The sequence below is a fragment of the Grampus griseus genome, assembly GCF_964374135.1.
Source record: "Grampus griseus genome assembly, chromosome: 1".
Taxonomy (NCBI): Eukaryota; Metazoa; Chordata; class Mammalia; order Artiodactyla; family Delphinidae; genus Grampus; species Grampus griseus.
In genome coordinates, this window is record NC_139017.1 from 67,586,741 (window position 1) to 67,610,573 (window position 23,833).

Consider the following 23,833-nt stretch of genomic DNA (forward strand, 5'->3'; position numbering starts at 1 on the left):
ACTCAAAACCTAGCCAGTCAGAAAGTCCCTACTTCAGGAACGCCGCCCAATCACAGTGTCCTCACCTGCAGAAGGTGAGGTCTGGGTCTCCTTACGCGACAGTCTCCTGGCCCAATCAGGGGCGGCTTGGTCTTGGAAAGGCGCCAGTCAGCCCTAGAGGGGAGTAGTGGGCGGAGTTGCACCTGGCGACGGTGAATCACTCAGTGGAGCGGCGGCTTCTTCCACCAATCGGAATGTGCAGAGGCGGGGCGTCGACCAATCGGGCGTGAAGGGAAGGGCTAGGCTGGGTTCAACCTGGCGGCTGGAGTTTAGTCCCCGCGCTCCTGTTGGGCGAAGCTGTGTCTGTTCCCGGGCTCCGGCGACTACTGTCGTATCGGGATCTTGATCATGTTGGGGACAAAGGCGAAAGTCGGGAGGAAACAGTTGCTTCTCTTCACATCGATGATCCTGTGTAAGTTCCTGGAGCTTTTGGAGGAATCTGTGGGTCTGGTCAGAGGTTGGAGGGAGGCGCTCCCCACACCTCTTGTCCGCGGGAGGGGAGGGGTTCAGAAACCGGTCCGCCTCACCCTCCCAGTCCTCTTTCCGCCCCTGGCTCGTCCCTCTTCTTTCCCGTCCCCCTTACCCTGGTGAGTGGCTGGCTCCCCTCCCCCACACTGGTGAATAATGACCCCTCCTCTTACATGCGGAGCTGCCTTTCCGCACGTTCACCAGAAATAACGGGGAGAGGTTGGTTCCCCTTTCCTTCATCCTCACTTACGGGTGAGGGCCGGTGGGCGCGAGGGTCCTGCCCAGCCGGGATTACACACCTGGGAAGGGGGCCATCCTGCCCCTCCAACACGCATCCAACATCCGAGAACAACCCGAGAGAAGTCGGAAGCCTCTCGTACCCTGACTCCCTTGGCCCTGGATGCTCTGCTTCTTAAGGGTCCTCAGAGAAAATCTAATGGAGGTGGGGTGGGGCGGAAGTTTCTTTCCCTGGCTCTTGCTGAAGGGTTTCTTTAGCTTTCCCCGGATTTTTGGGTTGCCATTGTTGCTCTGGGAAAAGTGTCTAGGTGCAAAATCTGGAAAAAAAAAAAAGAAATAAAATTTCTCAGAACACAGCATTCAAAGTTCCTTTCTAGAATAACTACTTCCAGAGTCCTTAATAAATGTTGTTGACTGAGTGACTATTCGCAGGGGGAGGTCCTGGCTTTTGGTTGGCTGGTTCCTTCTCAGAGCCAGAACTCTGCCCTCCCCCCTGGCCTTGTTTGAGAGTTTTTGTTTCCTTTGTAAACTCCCTTTCCTGTGGAACAATGAGACTCACTTGTTGGGGCAGGCCTCCGTCTATAGATATGCTTGTGCCCGGCCGAGTGTGTGGTTTGTGCCTTAGTCTACCTGTGTCAGCACCTGCACACTTATCTGTCTGATTCTTGAGTGTCTGTGTGTGTGTGCTTCTGTGGATAGTTGTGTCAGTAGGGGATCTGTAAGATTCTCCATTTCCCCCTCAACATTCATGTTTTAGGAAATAAAAGAAATGAACAATTATGATCAGTATTAGCAGTTATAAGGTAATTCACTTTGCTTAGTTTGAAGGGTGTCTTACGGCAGATGAATTGACTACTCCTTTGTCCCTTATCACAAAAACATTAACATTTGGGGTGGACTGGACCAGTGACAAGTAGAATCCTCTCCCTATTGTACAGATAAGGAAACAGGTACAAAGAGGGGAAATGACTTTTGCAGATTGACAAAAGGACCTGGGACTGGAACCAGAGTCTCCTGACTGACTTCTCCTTTTCCCACTCCTGGCTCCAGCGTCTCAGGCACCCTGTGGCACAGGAACCAGGATATCAAAACATCAGTTTGGGATACTGCTCCAGAGTCCACTATCTTACCTACCTTTTTCAATTTTTCTTTCCCACTAGATTCTTTCTTTTCTCACTTCTCCCTTTCATTCTATTCCTCCATTTCCCCCTTTTCTTCAGTTTCCATTCTTTTCCTCCCCTTCTTCCCCATTTACTTCTGTCTGTATCTTAGAACTGCTAGTGACACCCATGGTCATTTTTTGGTTCTGTGTGGTAGTCAGTACTAAACACTTTGCCAACACTTGTGCTGTACCAGTACTCCCCACCCCCAACCTAGAAGTTTCTGAGTCAGTAACTATTTGTGACAGTATTTGTCAGGCTTATAAGCTTCCTAGAGCTGCATCCTTCTCCCCTTTCCTTTTTCTTTTCTCTCCCCCTCATTTTCTATAATAATCACATACTGACACTGAAAGAGTTGTGGTATCACCCTTCTGAGCTTGGGAGTGTCCTCTAGTCTGTTCAGGGAATCAAGAAACAGTGGTTTAGAGGGAGCTTGAGATGATGTTGTATTAGCTTGATAGGACAGTGGATCCTAGAAAGTAACATTGTCCAGGAGATGGAGGAACTGACCTTGTCACATGTAAATAGGGCTAGACCTGGGGGGACCAATTTGGTTAGTACAATGAGGATGGAGATAGCAGCCAGGCCATCCCACCTGGGTTCTGGCTTGGCTTTCTGCCTTATTTGTGATCTTAGGCTAGTAACTCAGTCTTTTCATCTGTAAAACGGGAGTAATAATACTTGTCCTAATCTTGTCCTGAGGATCAACTGGGATAATGGCTACATTACATATACATGAAATGATTATTATCGGGCAGCTTTTATCCCCTTTGGATTTTGTGAGGATGAAAGGATGCTGCCTATAGTAGAGCAGGTCAAAGGAAGCAGGGAGAGACCCTGCTAGATTCCAAAAGGCGAGAGTGAAAAAGTAGGGGCTTTCTTGAGCGTCTAGTCTGTCCTCTGCCCTTGGGATACTGGAAGCATATATAGGGTTCCTGCATGTTCTCCGTCCTCCCTCCAGGGCTGCTCCTCATGTGGGCTCTGCCATCTGGGAGGAAGAAGAAAGGATCAAGCAAAGGTCCAACCCCAGCCTGGGGAACCTAGTGGAGAGGAAGGCCTGAGCCTACTGAGACAGGGCTGGAGACTAAACACTGGGAGAACTGGGCCTGGGAAAAGTAAAACTGGTGACAGAGAGTACTAGTCTCCCTCCCTGTAGAGAGCCTGTGCTTAGAAAAGTTTCCAGCTATCTCCCAGGCAGGAAGAGGCATTTCTGCTTAGCAGGGTGGTGTGTGCATAGGATGACTTTTTGGTGTAACTGCAGACGAGAAAGAGGAAACCTAGGCTGGAATCCTGGTGTTTGCACACACACCTCTTACTTCATGTAGTGTCCCCACTGAAACATTCCAGGAGGGAGGAACTGCTGCCCTGTGTCTGGGTCAGTCTGTGAGTCCCGGTGTTTCTTTTGTATTGATGTTTCTGCCTTTCTAGTTTTGCTGTTCAGGGTTAGATTTACCTCAAACTGTAGGTTGGTGAGTCACTCCTCCTTTCCCCTCTCTCTACTGGGGGGTTGAAATTACTCCCAGGAAAGAATCGTTCCCTTGAAACCAGAACCTAGAAACTAGTGACACAGCAAGTTGGAACTAGGAAGTGAGTGGTAGTGGAATTCCAGTGTCTTAGTCTTTCCCTCCTGGCTCCAGAACACTTTTCACTCTATGATATTTCTCTTCAGTTTCTTTGTGATCTGGGCTTGCCTGGAGTCTCCAACCTAGTTTTGGCTTAGGGTGGAGCTGCTGTAATTAAAAAAACAAAGTTTATTTATTTATTTTTTTGCGGTATGCGGGCCTCTCACTGTCATGGCCTCTCCCGTTGTGGAGCACAGGCTCAGCGGCCATCGCTCACCGGCCCAGCCGCTCCGCGGCATGTGGGATTCCCAGACCGGGGCACGAACCCATGTCCCCTGCATCGGCAGGCGGACTGTCAACCACTGCGCCACCAGGGAAGCCCCAAAGTTTATGTATTTAGAAGAGGTTAATGTGGTACGAGAATCAAAATGATATAAAAGAGTGGGGTTATCACTCCCACCCTGTTCCTGTTCACTCCATATCTCCCCCAGTTTCCTATACATCTTTCCAGTGTTTTGTTATACAAATATCAGTATATATAAATATATATTTCTTTCTTTTCCCTTTTCTTACACAAAAAGAGGCACACTATATTCATTGTATTCCATCCTGTATCTTGTTTATTTCATTTAATATACCCTGGAGATCTTTTCATATTGGTGGTGTGGCCTTGGCCATTAGAATATTCCACCCCCTCCCCCGCCCTCCTCCCCAAGTCCTCTGGGTCAAGGGGCGTCTGTTCTGCCGACTCAGAAGTGGCTGACACTCCTGATCAAAGACAGATTTAAAAGCTATATACATTTTATGTGAGAGATTAGGAAACGATGGGGCTTGTTTTTCACATCTGTTAGCATTGAGGAAAGACCTTGGGGAATCTCTAAACTCAGACCTGCTTCCTCTAGAGGTTCAGGGAAGATCTGGATGCCACTTGTCAAACGTAATTGTGGAAGAGGTTTCAGTGCTGTCAGGGGGTTGTGAGATGTAATGTGAGTGGATACATACTGGAGTTTTCCAGGCATTGAAAACTCAGAGTTCATCTGCCTGGGACTCCCTGATAAGCAGAGTTTCTGTCTAAAGTCTGCCTGGTGTCATTTGTTTTACAATGTGTAGGACAGGAGGAAGCAGCTGGTTGGCAGGAAGTTTGATGCCAGGCCCCCTGGAGTGAGCCCTGGGCAGGCAGGCAGAGCCTTCCTTTGTAATGGGGAGATGGGTGGGGGAGGAGAGCTGAGCAGGTAGAACTGGAAATTCTGCTGAGAGAGGGCAGGAGGGAGCAATGGTGTGAAAGCTCTCCTGTCCTACACTGCCATCACCACTTTCCACCATCCTCAGAGGGCCTTGCCAGTTGAACGACGTTACTGAAAGTACAGCCAAGCCTGGCTGTTTAGACCTAGCGCAGCCTGTTGTTGGGCTCACAGAGCCTTCCTCTTGCCCACGCATTCCTTATCTGTCCCACCCCAAACCCCAAGAGTGACTTCAGTCTCTACAGGGTGAGCGGTGGGAAGGAAAGTGCAAACCGGGGGTGGTAGCCCTGGGTCCGGGTTCTAATTGTATTACAATGTCAAATTCATTTGTTAATCCAATAAACACTGGTGTTTACTATGTTATGAGCACTGTGCTAGAGATTAGGGATAAAAAGTGAATAACATCTGCTATCAAGAAGCTCTGAGGGGAGTCAGGTATTGTAACAATTAGCCCACGTTGTGAACACACTGTAGCTGGGGGCTTTCTAAGGCTTTGGCTTATCTTCCCTATTCCGAGGCTCTAGCTCCCTTACAGTGGGAGTGTCCTATGAGGCTCATCTGCGTAGAGAGGAAATTTGGATGAATTCGTAGAGAAAACCAGAGACTAGCTTGGCTGGCTGGCTGGCTACCCTCCTTTTCCTTCCTTTGTTTGTTTGTTTTTAAATGGATCAAAACAAACTCATTGCACGAAAACAACTTAAGGAAAATTCTAATAATTAACAGGATGCATAGAGAAAACAAAGATTTCTTAGTAAAGCAGCAGAAGGAAGTAGCTTTTCTGTTGTGGGTTTGACCTGCGTGTACAAGGGAGGGTTGTTGGTGGGTTCTGTCAGATGTCTGGATGCCTCCACCCTCTGTGACCACCTTCTCATCACAGCATTGCTTCAAAGCGGCAAAACACAGTGCTAGGAACGGGGGAGGATACAAACATAATTTGGTTTCTCTGTTCTCAAGGAACTACAGACATATAATGACTAAGTAGAATACAGAGCACCGTGCGTCAGGGGCTGTCATCGAAGCACGAAATGTTTGGGGAGCATAGAAGGAAATAGTTACTTTTTAAAATGATAAATTTTTTATTAAGAAATAATAGATGTTCAATGTGGAATAATGGGAAAACAGAGGGATATAGAGAAAGTAAAATCACATGTCATCCTATTATCTAGAGATAAACACTGATTGCTGGTTTTATTCTAGTCTTTCCACTATGAATAAATGTGTGGTAGAGATGACCTGTGCAAAATATATCAGAAAAAATAAAATGGCCGTTTGGTGTCACTGACTTTTCCTTAAGTCTTGGCTCTGTGGGCAGAAAGGGTCACACCAGCTCAACAGAAATCCATAGACATCAATGTTTAAACCAAACCGTGTACTAATGCTACTTGGAGCTGTGGCCGGTTTGTCAGATTATGTAGGAATTACAGTGGGAAAAAACAAAACTGTGTTATAGATCCCTTCTCATTTAGATTATTAGTTAATGACTGAATTCTAGTTTTAAATGAGGAAGGTGACTACGTTCTATGACAGAGAGGATAGGAACATCTATATGCCCTGGTATGGTGGTAACATGTCCTGACTGTATTTTTTTTTTTTTTTTTGAGCAAAGTACACTTTAAACAAAATCCCTTCTGTAGTATTCTACTGTATGGCTATCCTGTAATTAACTGTTCACCTTTTGTTGAGCGTTTAGGGTTTTTTTTTCTTTGCTGTACGAAATACATTAAATTGTCCTTGAACATACATCTTTAAGCTTACCTTTAACTATTTTATTTTCTTAGGCTATATTCCTAGAAGTGGAGAGAGATTAATTTTGATTGGGGGAAGGCATTATGCATCAAGGCACACTGGAACAGGATCTTGAAGTATGAATGGTGTTTCCTTGCTGCTCTGCTGAAGATGCTGTGTAGTGCAGTAGTTTTGGAGACTCAGAGTTAGGCAGACTTGGGTTAAGATTCCCACCTTGTTGTTTGCAGCTGTGTGATTTGGGGCAACTGTGCTAAGCCTCAATGTTCTCATCTATAAAACGGGATGATAACAATAGTACTTGTCTTCCCAGGGTTTTTTTTTCTTTTCTTTTTTTTCCCTCCTCACAGGGTTTTTAATGAGACAATGCATGTGCTCTCATTTCTTCCTGCCTTTTTCTCTCCTTGAAATTTATCAGACTCACATACAGAATCTTGATAGTGTAATAGTCTATTTCTTACTCATCTGTTACTTCATTTCACCTTTAAAGTCTTATTTAATCATTCTGTGCTTCCTGGTGTGTCAGTATTTGGGTATTTCCTGTTATTCTTTATCATCCTTCCTTTCTTTTTGCCTCTCCTTTCTTGCTTTGTTTTATTTTTCTTTGCCTCTTGTGATCTTTATTATTTTTTTCCCTTTTTTATTCCCCTTCCCACTCTTTTTTCTTTAAATTAAAACATTTAATACATACTTGTTTATTACACAAATGTAGAACATAGAAGAGAAAAGCTGCCTGTATTCTCATCTCTCAGATAATATGCACTGTCAAGTGTTTGGAGTCTATTCTTCGAGATTTCTTTATGTGTATATTCGGGTTATTTTTATTATTTGTAAAAATAGGGTCATGAAAAAAAAACAAAAAAACAAAAAAAAAATAGGGTCATGTTCTACATATTGTTTTTACATTTTGGACATATTTCTATGCCTGAACAAATTGATTTACCTTGACCTTTGCGATGGCAATATGGTTATTTTTATTTGTTTTTGTTTTACATAGTTGTGTAATGTATCATACCATGGAGCCAGATTACCTGGGTTAGAATCCTAGCTCTGCCTCCTACTAGCTTTGTGAACTTGAGCAAACTACTTCAGTTCTGTGCCCCGATTAACTCACATGTGAGATGGGAGCAATAATAATATTTATTTCATAGCATTATTACAAGGATTACATGAATTAAACCTGTAAAGGGCTCAGAAGAGTATCTGGTACATAGTATTCAAGAAATGTTAGCTGATGGGGCTTCCCTGGTGGCGCAGTGGTTGAGAGTCTGCCTGCCGATGCAGGAGACACGGGTTCGTGCCCCGGTCCGGGAGGATCCCACATGCCGCGGAGCGGCTGGGCCCGTGAGCCATGCATGGCCGCTGAGCCTGCGCGTTCAGAGCCTGTGGTCCGCAACGGGAGAGACCACAACAGTGAGAGGCCTGCATACCGCAAAAAAAAAAAAAGAAAAAGAAAGAAAAAAAAAAGAAATGTTAGCTGCTATTATTTTATTCATGCTATTATTTTATTCATTTGGTCATGCTCAGTAACATGTGTCTAGAATTTGGATATAATTAATTAAAAGTATAGGACAAACTTTGCAGAAGTCTTCAAGAATTCTGTTGATTTTTTAAAAATTATTTTATTGAGGTATATTTTGCATACAACATTATTTTAGTTTCGTATACAACATAATAATATATATTTATAGTTATTGAAGAATGATCACCACAGTAAATGTACATCTATCACCATACATGATTACAGAATTTTTTTCCTTGTGATGGGAACTTTTAAGGTCTACTCTCTTAGCAACTTTTAAATATGCAATACAGTATTATTCACTATAGTCACCATGCTGCCCATTACATCTCCATGACTTATCAATTTTTTGTTTTGTTTTGTTTTGTTTCTGCGGTACGCGGGCCTCTCACTGCTGTGGCCTCTCCCGTTGCGGAGCACAGGCTCCGGACGCACAGGCTCAGTGGCCATGGCTCACGGGCCCAGCCGCTCCGCGGCATGTGGGATCTTCCCGGACCGGGGCACGAACCCGTGTCCCCTGCATCGGCAGGTGGACTCTCAACCACTGCGCCACCAGGGAAGCCCCGACTTATCTATTTTATAACTGGAAGTTAGTACTTTTTGATCCTCTTCACCCATTTTACCTCCCAACCCCCCACTCCTCACCTCTGGCAATCACCCAATCTGTTTTCTGTATCTGTAAGCTTGGGGTTTTTTTTTTTGTTTGTTTTTGATCCCACATATAAGTGAGATCCTGTGGTATTGGACTTCCTCTGTTTGACTTAATTCACTAAGCATAATGCCCTTAAAGTCCATCCCTGTTGTCACAAATGGCAAGATTTCATTCTTCTTTATGGCTGAATGATATTCCATCGTATATGTGTGTGTGTGTGTGTATATATATATATATATATATATATATATATATATATATATATATATATATATATATATATATATACACCACATCTTTATCCATTCATCCATTGATGGACACTCAAGATATTTCCCTATTTTGGCTGTTGTAAGTAATACTGCAGTGAACAGGGGGCTGCATGTAGCATTTTGAGTTAGTGTTTTCATTTTCTTTGGATAAATACTGCCCATAAGTGGAATTGCTGGATCATATGATAGTTCTATATTTAACTTTGTAAGGACCCTCCATACTGTTTTCTACAGTGGTTGTATCCATTTACATTCCTACCAACATGAGCTTTGCATGAGGGTTCCCTTTTCTCCACATCCTCACCAACAATTATTATTTCTTGTCTTTTTTTTTTTTGGCCGTGCTGCGCATCATGGGATCTTAGTTCTCTGACCAGGGATCGAAGCCGTGCCCCCTGCGGTGGAAGCACGGAGCTCTAACCACTGGACCACCAGGGAATTCCCTATTTCTTGTCTTTTTGATAATAGCCATTCTAACAGGTGTGAGGTGATATCTCATTGTGGTTTTGATTTGCATTTCCCTGATAATTAATGATGTTGAGCATCTTTTCATGTACCTATTGGCCATCTGTATGTCTTCTTTGGGAAAATGTCTATGCAGATCCTCTGACAATTTTTAAAACAGATTGTTTAGGTTTTTTTGCTATTGAATTGTATGAGTTCTTTACACATTTTGGATATTAACCCTTTGTCAGATAAGTTAGTTGCAAATATTTTTTCCTATTCTCTAGGTTACCTTTTCATTTTGTTGGTGATTTCCTTTTCCGTGCAGAATATTGATTCTTTCACTGTGCATACTTGAGTCAAGATTCAACCAGAATGTCCACAGCTGATGCCCAATTTAAACCTTTGTGTTGGTCTGCTTGGGATGCCATGACAAAATACCAAAGACTGGGTGGCTTGAACAACACTAATTTATTTTCTCACAGTTCTGGAGCCCAGAAGTCCAAGATCATGGTGCTGGAGGGATGGTTTCCTCTGAAGCCTCTCCTTGGCTTACAATGGCAGCCCTCTTGCTGCCTGTTCACATGGTCATCCCCCCTATGCATGAGCACCCTTGGTGTCTCTTTGTAGGAGGACACCAATCAGATTGGATTAGGACATGTCTTAAGGTCCTCACTGTAACTTAATTACATCATTAAAGGGCTTGTCTCCAAATGCAGTCTCTCTCAGAAGTACTGGGGGTTAGGGCTTTCATATATGAATTTTGAGGGAATACAATTCAATCTGTAAAAACCATGAACCATTTTGAAGATTCTGCAGAAAGAGCAGTGATCTAGCCAGGTGTCTCCTTGGGTTGCTCTTGTGATCATAAAAGAAATGGGGGTGTTGTAAATGGATTCACATCTTTTCCCCATTTCCCCCCTCCTCCCATTTTAGACCTTGCATTAGAAGGTCTAAAATGTGTGCAGACCTTGCATTGCATTGGCTCTGCACACTTCTACTGGTTGTGAGAAACCAGCCTCTACTGTTGTGCATGCAGACACCTACAGACACACTGCAGCCCAGGTGCAGAAATGAGGCCCTTTTGCAAAATGGCAGGTGGAAAGCACTCATGTGCAGAGAACTTTAATTCTGTTTCATAACTATGAAGCAAATTAAAAACACTTAATTCTTAAATTGTGAAGCTAAATTAAAAGAAAGATTAATAGAACGCTCTTTTTTTTCTTCTGAGAACTAAACATTAAAAAAAAAACACTGTTGCTAGTATTAAAATTTTTTAAAGATTGGGTTTGAATCAAGTTTGTTTTTTCTTCTTTTTAAAAATATTTATTTATTTTGGTTGTGCCGAGGCTTAGTTGTGGCGTGCAGACTTCTTGCTTGTGGCGTGCAGACTTCTTAGTTGCAGCGTGCAGACTCTCAGCAGCGGCATGCATGCAAGGTCTAGTTCCCCGACCAGGGATCGAACCCAGGCCCCCTGCATTGGGAGCGTGGAGTCTTACCCACTGGACCACCAGGGAAGTCCCAAGTTTATTTTTTCTTTATTTGGGTGTGCCCCATCTGCCAATTTGAAAAATGGGCTTATCTTTGTAGATAAACCTTAACAAGTAGATGTTATAGCGAATGGTCTGCTCTGACCTAATTTGTTAAGGCTCTATGTTGTTCAGTGTCAGTTTGTACCAGGCATTGTGCTAAGTGCTGAGAACTCAGAATGGTAGATTAACACATTATCCCTGCTCCTTTGGTTGTTTACTGCCTGATAAGGGAGAGATATAGGCGCATAGATGATGTCATTATAATGTGGGAAGTGCTTTGACAGTGTTTTGCATGGGGTAGTGGAAGCCAAGGAAAGAGACCTTAACTTGTCTGTGGTGAGGATTGGGGGTGGGGTAAGTCATTTCCCGCAAAGTAATGTGTTTGAATACCTGCTGACCAGGTGGAGAAAGAGGGGACAGGGTGTTCCGTATAACAGGAATAGCATAAGCAAAGGCAGAGGTTGTGAAACTGCACGTCTTTGCTGGGAATTGTAAGTAGTTTTGTATTGCTGGAGGGTAAATTGCAAGAATAGGGAGTGTGGTGAAGATGATAAACTTATCACCAGGTCGGTTGGTGCTAGAACTCTTGCCTGGCTGAAGAATTTGGATTTTATCTTACAGGTAATGTGGAATCGTTGGAAGCTTGAAGCAAGCGTTAGATTTGCACTTTTTAGAAGGCTGTATAGTGTAGCCCAGTCTCTGGAATTGGACTGCCTTGATTTGAAGCTGTACCACCACTTAACTGCTCTGGGCCTCAGTTTCCCCATGTAGAAAACAGAGGTGATAATAACAGTATCACCCAACTCCTAAGGTTGTTGTAGGAATTAAATCCATGTGATGTGCTTATAGCAGTGCCTGGCATATAATATAGTAAGTGCTCAATAAATGTCAACTCTTTCTCTAGCAGTGAGGTGGAGGAGGGATGTGAGTGGGTCAAAATTAAACAAGGCAGAGAAACCTATTGAGAGACCAAATGCAATTCTTCAGATGACGATGGTACTAAAAAGTGGCAGTGGGTCTGTGGAGAGGAGGGACCAAATTTGAGGGAGATTTGGGAGATGACATTGTAATGCTTGGTGTTGGACTAGAGTGAAGGAAAGATGGTGATGGCTTAAAAGGTTCTAGAGTGAGTGACCAAGTAAATGGTGATACCACCAACCTGGAGAGAGGAGGGGAAGCGAGAGGTAGTGGGAAATGATGAGCAGTGTGAGATTGCAGGAGGGGGTGTGTGAAGTCCAAGTAGAACCGTCAGAAGGCACAGCAATAGGAGTCTGCAGCTCAGGCAAGAGGTAGTATCTGGAGCTGGCCATACATTGGTGTAGAGGAATGTTGTGTATTTGAGATTTCCGAGAGAGAATATGGAGAGGAGAAAGGGCACAACATGGAATGCTGGGGATTACTAATATTAAGGGATGGACAGAGGAAGCAAAGTTCAAGAAGGCGAATAAGATAACCCTGAGGTGGGGGGAGAACCAGAAGGGCTGAACGCAGAAACCAAGGGGGTGGAGTGGCTTGAGGAGGCAAGTGGTTGGTAGGGTCAAACATCTCACAAAGGCCACAGGAGGTAAATGAAAAAGCAAATACTGGATATCTTTAATTATAAGACTACTTTAATGTTTTGGAGATTGGGATGTGACTTACAGCCCATGTACATATTTAATATGATGTTTCCCCAAGAAGCTACTATTAAATTGATGTTATATCTTATAATCAGGGTATCTTAGAATTGAGGAATACGATTGGTGACCTTAGTAAGATCCATTTTAATTTCAAAGTGAGAGCCAAAGACGTATTGCAGTAGGTTGAGCAGTGAATGTGTATGTTGGGCTGGAAACAGTGTGTGTAGACTACTTCTTTAAGAAGTTGAGAGAGAAAGGGAGGAAAGGATTGTCACTAGAGAGGGGTGTAAGATTGAGTGAAGGTTTTCTGTACATGAAAGGGCCAAAAAGTCTATTTTTTTTTGTCTTTGTGTACAGTCTTTATTTGTTGAAATACCATTAGATTTTTCCTCAGGACAAGAGCAAAGATCATCCCCTGCAGAAACTTTGGAACTATGTACAGAACTTTACAGAACAGAGGACGACACTTTAGCTGAAGCCTGCCTGCTGACCAGAGAAGGGTGTTCTGAGTGGACTCAGCAAAGAAAAGGAAATCAAGCAGGGAAAGCCCATCTGAATCAAACTTCAGCTGCCATCAGGGCAAGTCTTGTGATGGTCACAGATTGGAGGCTCTGTTTATGGAAGGTTCGAGTACAGCACAGGGGTTCCATGTATCTTTACGGCTACACCCCAGGCTGAGGTGCCATTAAGTCAATGTCACTCAAATTCCTGGCCAGCCAAACTCCGGCAGCAAAGAGTCCCAAATTAAGGATCAAGTTCCTCTGGAAGAGGCTTCCCTGGTGGCACAGTGGTTAAGAATCCGCCTGCCAATGCACGGGACACAGGTTCAAACCCTGGTCCAGGAAGATCCCACCTGCTGTGGAGCAACTAAGCCCGTGTGCCACAGCTACTGAGCCTGTGCTCTAGAGCCCACGAGCCACAACTACTGAGCCCACGTGCCACAACTACTGAAGCCTGTGCACCTGGAGCCCGTGCTCCACAACAAGAGAAGTCACCGCAGTAAGAAACCCACACTCACCACAACTAGAGAAAGCCCATGTGCAGCAGCGAAAACCCAACACAGCCAAAAATAAAATAAATACATTAATTAATTAAAAAAAAAAAAAGTTCCTCCAGAAGTCACTTCTATCGGTGGCAAAGCGGTAGACTCCCCGAAGCCAGTCTCCCACGTTGTCTGGAATTTCAGGAGCTTCATTTGCCGAGCCCACAGTGGTCATGCCAGCCCCACTGGAAGCGATAGCAGCACCTTCGCGCTCCACAAGGCCTCTCACCACGCACCTTCCAAAAAATCTATTGATGCCTTTGACTTTGTAGTTTTTCTTGTTGTGAACATGGAGTAAATTAAACATCACAATGGAAAAGGTGAAATTTCCTTCTGTTTTGGTTTACCATGTTAACTAGTAGGACATTTGTATGTACAGTATGCCAAGTATAGGTCCAAGGTTAAGTGCAAAAGGGAGGTCGTGATGAGGTAAGGGAACATATAAAATAGATGAGGAGAATGGATGGGGAAATTGTGGGTGTTGTGAGAGAAAACCCTCAGCTCTGCTGCTCTATACATGATGGTTCTAGAAAAGAGTCTTTTTTTAAAAAATAAATTATTTATTTATGTATTTTGGCTGCATTGGGTCTTCGTTGCTGCACTCGGGCTTTCTTTAGTTGTGGCGAGAGGGGTCTACTCTTCCTTGCGGTGCGCAGGTGGCTTCTCTTGTTGCAGAGCACGGGCTCTAGAGCGCAGGCTCAGTAGTTGTGGCGCATGGGCTTAGTTTCTCTGCGGCATGTGGGATCTTCCCGGCGTAGAGCTCGAGCCCAGGTCGTCTGCATTAGCAGGCGGATTCTTTTTTTTTTTTTTTTTTTTTTTTTTTTGCGGTACGCGGGCCTCTCACTGCCGCGGCCTCTCCCATTGCGGAGCACAGGCTCTGGACGCGCAGGCCCAGCGGCCGTGGCTCACGGGCCCAGCCGCTCCGCGGCACGTGGGATCTTCCCAGACCGGGGCACGAACCCGCGTACCCTGCATCGGCAGGCGGACTTTCAACCACTGCACCACCAGGGAAGCTCTAGAAAAGAGTTAGTCTTTCCAAGGCAATTACAGTGATAGAGGAGAGATGGTTTAGTGGGCTGGAATGTAAGCATTTTTCCGGCAGTATTTATATATATTTATATGTATTACTGAAGAAAACTTTGAAGTCAGAAAAAGAAGTATATACAGAAAGACCTATGGGCAGATGATGAGAATAATAACACATAATACTTATTTGGTGCTTCCTGTTGGTCAGACACTCTTATAAGCACTTTATTTGTATTAGCTTGTTTAACTCTCAACAACAGCCCTTTGACATAGAAATTCTTATTATCCCCATTATACAAGTGGGCAAACTGAGGTTCAAAGTGACTAAGTGGCTTGCCTGGGTCACACAGATTATAAGTAACAGAGCTGGGATTTGAATGCAGGCAGTCTGGATCCAGAGGCTTGTTCAGGAACAAGAAGGGGAACGTGGATCAGGATGTCTGAGGTGTCCTGGGGTCACTAGGAAGGAAGGACATGGTGCAGAGGCTGAACTTAACTCATGGTGTGAGACGCAGCCACAGGAGAGTTTTGAGTATTGCAGTCAGGCCACAGGCAGACATCAACAGTCCTGCATCAGAGGAAGGTGAGAAGGCCCTGAGGTGAAGGGCCCTGTATTTTAAGCAAGAGGAGAGAAGCCTGGACTAGGTAATAGCAGTCAGAATTAATGAGAAGGGGAAGATGCCAGTTGCCCAATATGTTTGTGTATATATGTGGTGATGTCATTCCTGCACATGTTTTAGATCTGATAATCTGAGAGGACTCAAAAAAGAACTTCAGGGCTTCCGTGGTGGCGCAGTCGTTGAGAATCTGCCTGCCAATGCAGGGGACACGGGTTCGAGCCCTGGTCTGGGAAGGTCCCACATGCCACGGAGCAACTAGGCCCGTGAGCCACAACTACTGAGGCTGCACGTCTGGAGCCTGTGCTCCACAACAAGAGAGCCCGCGATAGTGAGAGGCCCGCGCACCGCGATGAAGAGTGGCCCCCGCTTGCCACAGCTAGAGAAAGCCCCCGCACAGAAATGAAGACCCAACACAGCCAAAATAAATAAATTAATTAATAAACTCCTACCCCCGACATCTTCTTTAAAAAAAAAAAAAAAAAGAACTTCAGCTGAAGTTAGAAGTGAGGCAGAAACAATCATCAAATTCATATGCTGTGATTTATTTATTTATTTTCTTTTGGGCAGCCCTTTATTTCAAAGGCTAGTTTTTAGTTTAATTACAAGCTGTTCTTCGTTTGGGTGGTGTCATAGGTTGGGTTCTTGGGAAACTGACTCTGAGATGTCAATTATTGTACCAAGACATTTATTAGGGAGTGTTCTTGGGATCCACACCTATGGAAGCAGGACCGGGCAGAGGGAAAAGTTGAGTTGCATTGTAGTCCCAACAAGGCCTCAGCTTACTGCACAGGGACCTTTGAAGCAGAAATAGCCCTTCAGTGTTGTCCCAAGGTGGGGAGTTGGGGAGATAGAGATGGGACTTTTTTTTTTTTTTTGAGATGGGACTTTATATGTGTCCTCCCTCCCTTTTTTTTTGTCCCACGTGGCACATTGGATCTTAGTTCCCCAACCAGGGATCGAACCCGAGCCCCCAGCAGTAGAAGCACGCATGGAGTCTTAACCACCGAACCACCAGGGAAGTTTCCAAAAGTCAGTTCTTGCTGGTTCCTTTTTTTTTTTTGGCCGTGGAACTTACTCAATCTCAGTTCCCTGGCCAGGTTTGAACCTTGGCCATGGCAATGAAAGCCCAGAATCCTAACCACTAGGTCACCAGGGAACGACCCCCCCTCTCATTGATCAGGCATTGGATGCCGGTGCCCTGACCCTGTTGCCGCCTGGTAGGAGGCATGGCCCTGGGCAAGGCAGTGTTCTGGGTATCCTCAGAGAGGGCTGATGGCTGCAGGCCTTCTTCTGGCAGCAGTCCCAGCAGCTGAGACAAAAAGTCCTTCATTCCTGAAGAGAGATCTGGTTTGCACATCTCGGTGTACATCACAGGTAGCAAATTGTAAAATTCGAGAATCTTAAAAAAACAAAGTTCCCATCATCAAAGCAGAGAAAGTTGACTTGGGCAAAAAATCAAAGCATTTAATTGTCAGCGTTCTTGATGAGACCTAGAGACTTCCATGTCCTCAGTTTTCAATTTAGTGAAGACTATTTGGGTTAATTTCTGTATCTGTTATTACATCTGATTATAGATTTGACTTTGAAATATAATGCCAAATATACAAAGTAATATGATTAGAAATAATTTCTAGATAAAATGGACCTGACTTTTAAAAGAATCATATTTTAGTACATAGTTTGCCTCCATTACACTAGTGGCTTTTCTGAAAATCAGCATGGTGTATAAAAGTATGGTATAATAAGGGAAAAAAAGAGGTATAGGAGAGACCTGTATGCTAATCTCAGCTCTGCCATTTCCTAGCTATGAAAACTTGGATCAGCCACTTAATCTTTTATTTTTTCTATTTATTTATTTATGTATGTAAGTATGTATGTATGTACGGCTGTGTTGGGTCTTCACTGCTGCCTGCGGGCTTTTCTCTAATTGCAGCGAGCTGGGGCTGGTCTTTGTTGCGGTGCGGGGGCTTCTCTTCTTGCGGAGCACAGGCTGTAGGCGCGCGGGCTTCAGTAGTTGTGGCACGCAGGCTCTAGAACGCAGGCCTCAGTAGTTGTGGCTCGTGGGCTTAGTTGCTGCACGGCATGTGGGATCTTCGCACACCAGGGCTCAAACCCGTGTCCCCTGTATTGGCAGGTGGATTCTTAACCACTGCGCCACCAGGGAAGCCCCCCACTTAATCTTTCAGGTTTTAAAAAAAAAAAGAAAGAAAGAAAGAAAAGAAAGAAACAAGAAAAAGAAAATGAACCTAAAGGATTTCAGAGAACATCTAGTTCAAACCCATCATGTTTCAGATAAGAAAAGGGAGGTTCAGGGTCAAGAGACCATATTCAGTTACCTGGGTAATTTAATAATGAAAAAGTATACTTGCATTTATCTAAAGAAGACAGGACTTTGACTTAAAGCTATGAATAAAGCAGCCTTCATGAGTTTGAGCTTTGAAAACATGAATGAGAGTAATTGTGTACGTGCAGGTTGGTAACTATATCACACCATCCTAGGATCCCCTGGCACTGGTGCTTATTTTGGGATGTGTGGGCCCCTCCTGTGAGCCCAGCTGCCTCTCTCCCACCATGTTATTTAATTAGCCTTGCCTCTGCTCACCTCCTCTCTCCACCTCCACCACACACCACATTTTCCTTCTCTTCTCCATTGGGCAGAAGGAGATTCTAATGAGATGAGCTGAGCCCACTTCTGGTCCAGAACCCGCTGTGTGATCTTAGGCACATTTCTTTACTTTAGTTCCTCACGTGACACTGGGATGATAATGTTTGTCCTGCTGATCTGTCATGCTTGTTTCAAGGATCAAATGATATAATTGTATGTGAAAACACTTTCAAAAGCACAAAAGGCCCTACAAATGTATTATTATTATCCTACTATGGCTCCTCCCTTTCTTCCCTCCCTTGCCTCCAGCTTTGCTGGCTTCCTGCCAGGATTGTCTGACAAGTGACTGTAATTATTTGCTGAGAAGCTTTCTCTGAACCATGAAATGTCATTTAGAAAGCTGCTCTTGGACTAGGAGGAATCTGATTAGATTATTGGGAGTCACAGAGGGAAATTTTTTTTTTTTTTTTTTTTTTTTGCGGTACGCGGGCCTCTCACTGTTGTGGCCTCTCCCGTTGCGGACCACAGGCTCCAGACGCGCAGGCTCAGCGGCCATGGCTCACGGGCCCAGCCGCTCCGCGGCATGTGGGATCTTCCCGGACCAGGGCACGAACCCGCGTCCCCGGCATCGGCAGGCGGACTCTCGCCCACTGCGCCACCAGGGAAGCCCAGGGAAAAATTTTTTTAAATAAAGAAATTGCATTAGAAGGAAATCTTTTATTTCCATTGATTAAAACAAGTATTAGCCTGCAATTGTAGCAAAAAACATTTTTAAAAGATATTTAGAATATTGGTGAGAAAGTGTGAGATCCGAGAGGCACGTGAATCTCTTGAAACCCTTGACCTTGGAATCTCAGCATGGAGAGTCCCAGCCCTAGATGCCCATCAGCTGGGACTGCTCTTCCCTCTCCACAGCATTCCTCTGTCCACTCCTGATGGACCCACCTCTCTTCTTCTTCTCAGGCTCACTGGCATTGGGCAGGGGTGCAGTGCAAACTTCTGAACCAGTAGTCCGAGTTGCTGAGAATAAACGTGAGTTGGGAGGGGCTGTGGAGGGTGGCGGGAGTTGAAGGGAAGGGAGGTGAGCAGGTGCAGACCCCTGGGGAACATCCAGCCCAGACTGCTTTGGGGCCATTTCCCCAGCTTCTCCATTTACTGCTGTTTCTTCCTCCCACTCACTTTGATCCTGTCTGTAGCTGCCAAGTTGTCCTGCTCCTACTCCGGCTTCTCCTCTCCCCGCGTGGAGTGGAAGTTTGCCCATGGCGACATCACCAGCCTCGTTTGCTATAACAACAAGATCACAGGTGAATCGCTCCACCTCCTTGCTGACTGCCTAGGTTGCAGGGGGCTCACCCTGGGGCTGAAGTCCCCAGGGCCTTCCTGTCGCCTTTCCTGGGGGAAGAAGAGAGCCCCCTGTGCCTTGGGTGCCACCGTCACCAGCTTCTCTTAGCTTTCCAGCTCACTCTGCCCCTGCTTCCTCTGTCCTGGTAGCTTCCTATGAGGACCGAGTTACTTTTTCGGACAGTGGCATCACCTTCCATTCTGTGACCCGGAAAGACACGGGGATGTACACTTGTATGGTCTCTGACGAAGGCGGCAACACCTATGGGGAAGTCACTGTCGAGCTCATTGTGCTTGGTACGTGCCACAGGTCTTCTGTGTGGGCTTGCAAAATCAATTGCTTCCCTAAACCCTTAGCAGGCTCTGCTAAGCTTTGGAGCTTGCTGATGGTGAAAATACTCGTGGCGGTGGGGCTGGGGAGGGGGGTGTTCAGAGTCCTGGTGCTGTCAGAGAAGAACGAGCCCCTGGTTAGGGGGAAACTAAGGGCATAGTAAGGAAGGAAGGCTAGAGCTGATGGATGGGAGTGTCATGCTACTTGGCCTTCAGGCAGCCGTCCTGCTCTTGTGACAAGTACCTTCTCTCCCTTCCCAGTGCCTCCATCCAAGCCTACAATCAGTGTCCCCGCCTCTGCTACCATCGGGACCCGAGCAGTGCTGACCTGCTCAGAGACAGACGGTTCCCCACCTTCTGAATACTTTTGGTTCAAGGATGGGGTACCGATGCCTACGGAACCCAAGAACAACCGTGCTTTCAGCAACTCTTCCTATACCCTGAACCATAAGACAGGGGAGCTGGTACGGACGGGGTCAGGGTAAAAGATGTGTATGAGGGGGTCGCAGGGTTATAGAACCCCCGAAAGTGGGGAAGAAGGGCGAGCAACAAGGTAACCTTGGCATTAGGATCAGGAGACATAAAAGACAGGTACTTGGCTTCTTCAAGCAGGAAGCCAATTCGTCTTCTGCCCTCCAGATCTTTGACCCCGTGTCGGCCTCTGATGCTGGAGATTACACTTGTGAGGCGCAGAATGGGTTCGGGCCACCCATGAAGTCAGACACTGTGCACATGGATGCTGGTGAGTGAGGGCGTGGCTGGGGCTTGGGCTCAGACCCCAGGGTGGGGTTTGGGGTCTGCTCTCCGTCCTGGCTTTGGCAATGTTGGCAATACCATGAACGAGCTTTCGGGTGCCTGACCTCTCATTTGTGTCCCATAGTGGAGCTGAATGTAGGGGGCATCGTGGCAGCTGTCCTTGTAACACTCATTCTCCTTGGAGTCTTGATTTTTGGCATCTGGTTCGCCTATAACCGAGGCTACTTCGACAGTAAGTATTTGACCTCAAAGGCTCTCCTTTGTATCATCCCCATTTCAGGGCCTGGTTCTTGGGTGCCACCTGAGTACTGACCTGATACTGAGCCCCGTGTGTGTTGGGGTTACCTCCCAGGGAGCGCCGGTCACCCGTATCTCAGGGCCACACGCTAGGTCCCCCATCTTCCTGCGCCATGCTGTCTTCTACCCTGCTGACACTCATGGTCCCATTTCTTGTCTTTCAGGAGCAAAGAAAGGGTGAGTGAGCTGCTGTCCTAGAGCTCTCTAAGGTTGAGTACATGGATGTATACGGTTTGAAGCTGAGATGTTCCCCGGGGGAAGGGGTTGGAGGGGAAGGCAACGAGCCTGGTAGAGAAAAAACATCTGGATTTCTAGCCCTATCCACTATGGTCCTGTGCTTGTCCTTTCTCCCTGCACCCAAACCTCCCTACCGAGAACTCTGTGCTTCCGTTAAGTTCTCAGTCCCGGCCTCTAAAGTTAACAAGCAGAGGTTAAGGAGAGGGACTAGGGGACTGAGCGTCTCCATCTTCTGACTTGTCCGCAGGACCTCGAATAAGAAGGTGATTTACAGCCAGCCCACTGCTCGAAGAGATGTGAGTATGCCTGCCCTGGGATGGGGAGGTCCTCCTGGCTGGAGTGAGGGGTTTCCAGACTGTGTTTATATGTATTCAGGGGATTATCAGCTAAAGAAGACTGTAGAGAGTTGACGCGAATGTTTTATTTCTCCAGGGGGAATTCAGACAGACCTCATCATTCTTGGTGTGACCCTGGTCCAGCTCATCTCCCGTCCTCTGTGCTTGCCTTACTCAGGTGCTACCAGACTCTGGCCCCTGATGTCTGTAGTTTCACGGGATGCCTTATTTGTCTTCTAGCCCCCACAGGGGCCCTCACTTTTATCTTAGTTAGGTTGTGTTTTTCAAATAATGTCTGCCATGTGCACCTTCTACCTTCCTGCCTCCCTTCCTTTCCCACCACTGCTGAGTGGCCTGGGACTTGTTTAACGCTCTTTTCCCCCATCCCCCGTCCCTACGAGGGATCAGACAGAAGTCCTGACTGATGCCTGCTGAGTTCCCTTCCAAGGAGACTGCGAGGGTGGCGGGGCACTCACTGCCCCCTGCGCGCAGCGGTCCTCACATAGGGAGGGATCTGGAGCTTGGTTCCTTGGTGCTTTCTTGCCGTACTGAGGACCGGTACCAGCTGTTCTAGAGTGGGGACTGGAGACTGGAGCAGCTGAAATGGTTGTGTGGTGACGACGTCAAGTCTCTTCTGCCTCTGCAGCCCACTTTCTTCTGTCTTCCCGCCGGAAGCGCCATGGGGTCCTCCTGCACCGTCCTCTTTCTGAACACAAGCAGACTGGCAGCAACTATGTCTGTGGAGAAAACAAGAGTTTTGGTTGTGGAGATCATAGTAAGCTTTCAGGGCACACGGAGCAGAAGAGTTTTTAAACCACTGATCTACAGAAAAGAAAGCTGGAGCTGGTAGCTCAAGCCATCACCCTTCCCTTGGCTGGAACAACTGGACCCACACTTTTAAGATGTGTCTGCAGGGTTGTGGGAATTTGTGTAGTAGTCAGCTCTGCTGAGCACGTGTGTGTGTCTGTGTGTGTGTCTGTGTGTGTGTGGTATCAATTCTATACTGAAATTGAGTGTGTGTTGGAGGGCTTCTTAACTCTTTGGTGAGATTGTACTGTGGGAATGGGAGAAATGAAATACCTAGGCTCCTTCTTAGTACAAACAAGAAAATCCCCAAAGCCCTGCTTCCTAGCAACCTGGGCTGGTCCCTAGCTCACTGTCCTACCCCTTCCTGGTTCCTGCCTTCAAGGCAGACGTTGGACCCTCATTTCCAGAGTCCTCTTGTGGCAGGAGAAGGGCACCCCGGGTGAAGTGATGGTGTACTCTGGGTTCTACTTGGTCTGATCCACCCAGTGAGAGGAGAAATGCCCACCCTGCCATCTCTGTCAGCCAGATGCACTAATATACTTCCCTGAGGCTACAGGAAAAGCAGCTCCAGAGCCTGAGGCAGGATTTCTCAAATCATTCTCAGAATCACTCCTTTAGTAGTAGTTTAAAGTAGTCCTACTTCTCTATTTAGGGGGTAGGTGTAAGGAGAGCAGGAGCGAGCAGGGTAGTCCTGCCCACCATCTTGACCCTTCTTTGCCCTTACATCTGTTTCTCCCTCTACCCCAGCAACCCCAGTCTATTTATTCACTAGCAAGAGGGCAAATAAGGGGTCTCCTAGGATTGATTTTGCTAATTTCTGTGGAGGATACTAAACGCCACTTTGCCATGTTCTGTTCCCTCATCTGACAGTCCATCACAGAACTGAGTTTTCTTTTCATCAAGGATCCAGAAGGAAAAACAAAAACCAAATCGTATCGTCACGCACCAATAAAAAATAAGCTTTCCAGTTGGAAATAGAATCTAATTAGGCAATAAAAGTAGAGATTGCGAAACGGTTCAGTAAGAATGAGGTTTTTGAAGTACGTTTCAGTTTTGTATCATTGCTGGGGGACAGGGTGGGAGGGATGTAGAGAAAAGGCCACAGGGAAGCAGAGGTGAATCATTGTGCCTGCAAGCCTGAAGCAAATGGCTCTTCACTCCCTAGGTCACGACTTGTGAGGAGTATAAGTCAGTTATTTACCAGCCTTGGACTTTACCGCTCCAGCTTACAACAGTCCCTTGAGTTGGAAAACACCTTGTCTGCTTTCATTTTAGAATGTTACAACTAATTTTTGTAATAAATGTTTATTTTTCACATTGAGTTTAAGTCCTGAAGTTTTAGCTTAAAAGAATTGGGACCCCCAAAGTGACTTGAACATTCAAAAATCTTACCTGTAGTCTTTTTTTTTTTTTTTTCCTGTAGTCTTTTTAAGAAAGAGATTAGGGATATCCTTCTAAATAAATAGTCTGGTAGTTAGATTTCAGTTTAACTTACCATTGGCCTGTACTTGAATGGGAATACTTCAAATGGACATTTCCTACATTAAAAGGAGACTTAGGGGTTGAGGAACAGGGTAATTCATAGAGATTAGTGTTTTAGACATGAACCCACCCTGATTAGGGATAAAATGATTGGACATTAAGGATGTGTTTGTTGTCCCTGTCTCAACAGGATCTGCAGATCAAGGCCAGGGGAGGGGAAAGTGGGAAATGGGGTTGGTCCATTTCTGAATGAGAGGACAGTATGTTCTATGGGGGCATGGGGACAGCTTAGTAAAGGAGATAAATGAAGAAAAAGTACAACTTGCACTTTAAGAAAAAAAAATCTCGAATTTTGTAGCTCTTCCAATTTATTATCCCTTCTTTGGTACTAGCTGTAAAAATCTAATATGAAATGGAACTTTTTTTGACGGAAGTAATTTTTTTTTTTTCCTTTTGGCCGCGCT

General features: G+C 45.6%; 2 protein-coding genes across 2 annotated transcripts; one reads left to right on the forward strand and one right to left on the reverse strand.

Annotated features, from left to right (window-relative positions):
* Positions 1-84: 84 nt before the first annotated feature.
* F11R (F11 receptor) lies at positions 85-23,208 on the forward strand. Its single transcript, XM_082668126.1, has 9 exons — positions 85-451; positions 18,748-18,816; positions 18,981-19,088; positions 19,276-19,422; positions 19,717-19,919; positions 20,095-20,197; positions 20,336-20,447; positions 20,993-21,041; positions 21,178-23,208. Exons 1-9 carry the CDS (start codon positions 388-390, stop codon positions 21,211-21,213), a joined length of 891 nt encoding a protein of 296 aa, XP_082524252.1. The 5' UTR covers positions 85-387; the 3' UTR covers positions 21,214-23,208.
* Positions 12,981-13,768, reverse strand: LOC309831151 (mitochondrial import receptor subunit TOM6 homolog). Its single transcript, XM_082668137.1, has 2 exons — positions 13,604-13,768; positions 12,981-13,252 (listed from the first exon to the last, which is right to left on the reverse strand). Exons 1-2 carry the CDS (start codon positions 13,706-13,708, stop codon positions 13,154-13,156), a joined length of 204 nt encoding a protein of 67 aa, XP_082524263.1. The 5' UTR covers positions 13,709-13,768; the 3' UTR covers positions 12,981-13,153.
* Positions 23,209-23,833: the final 625 nt, after the last annotated feature.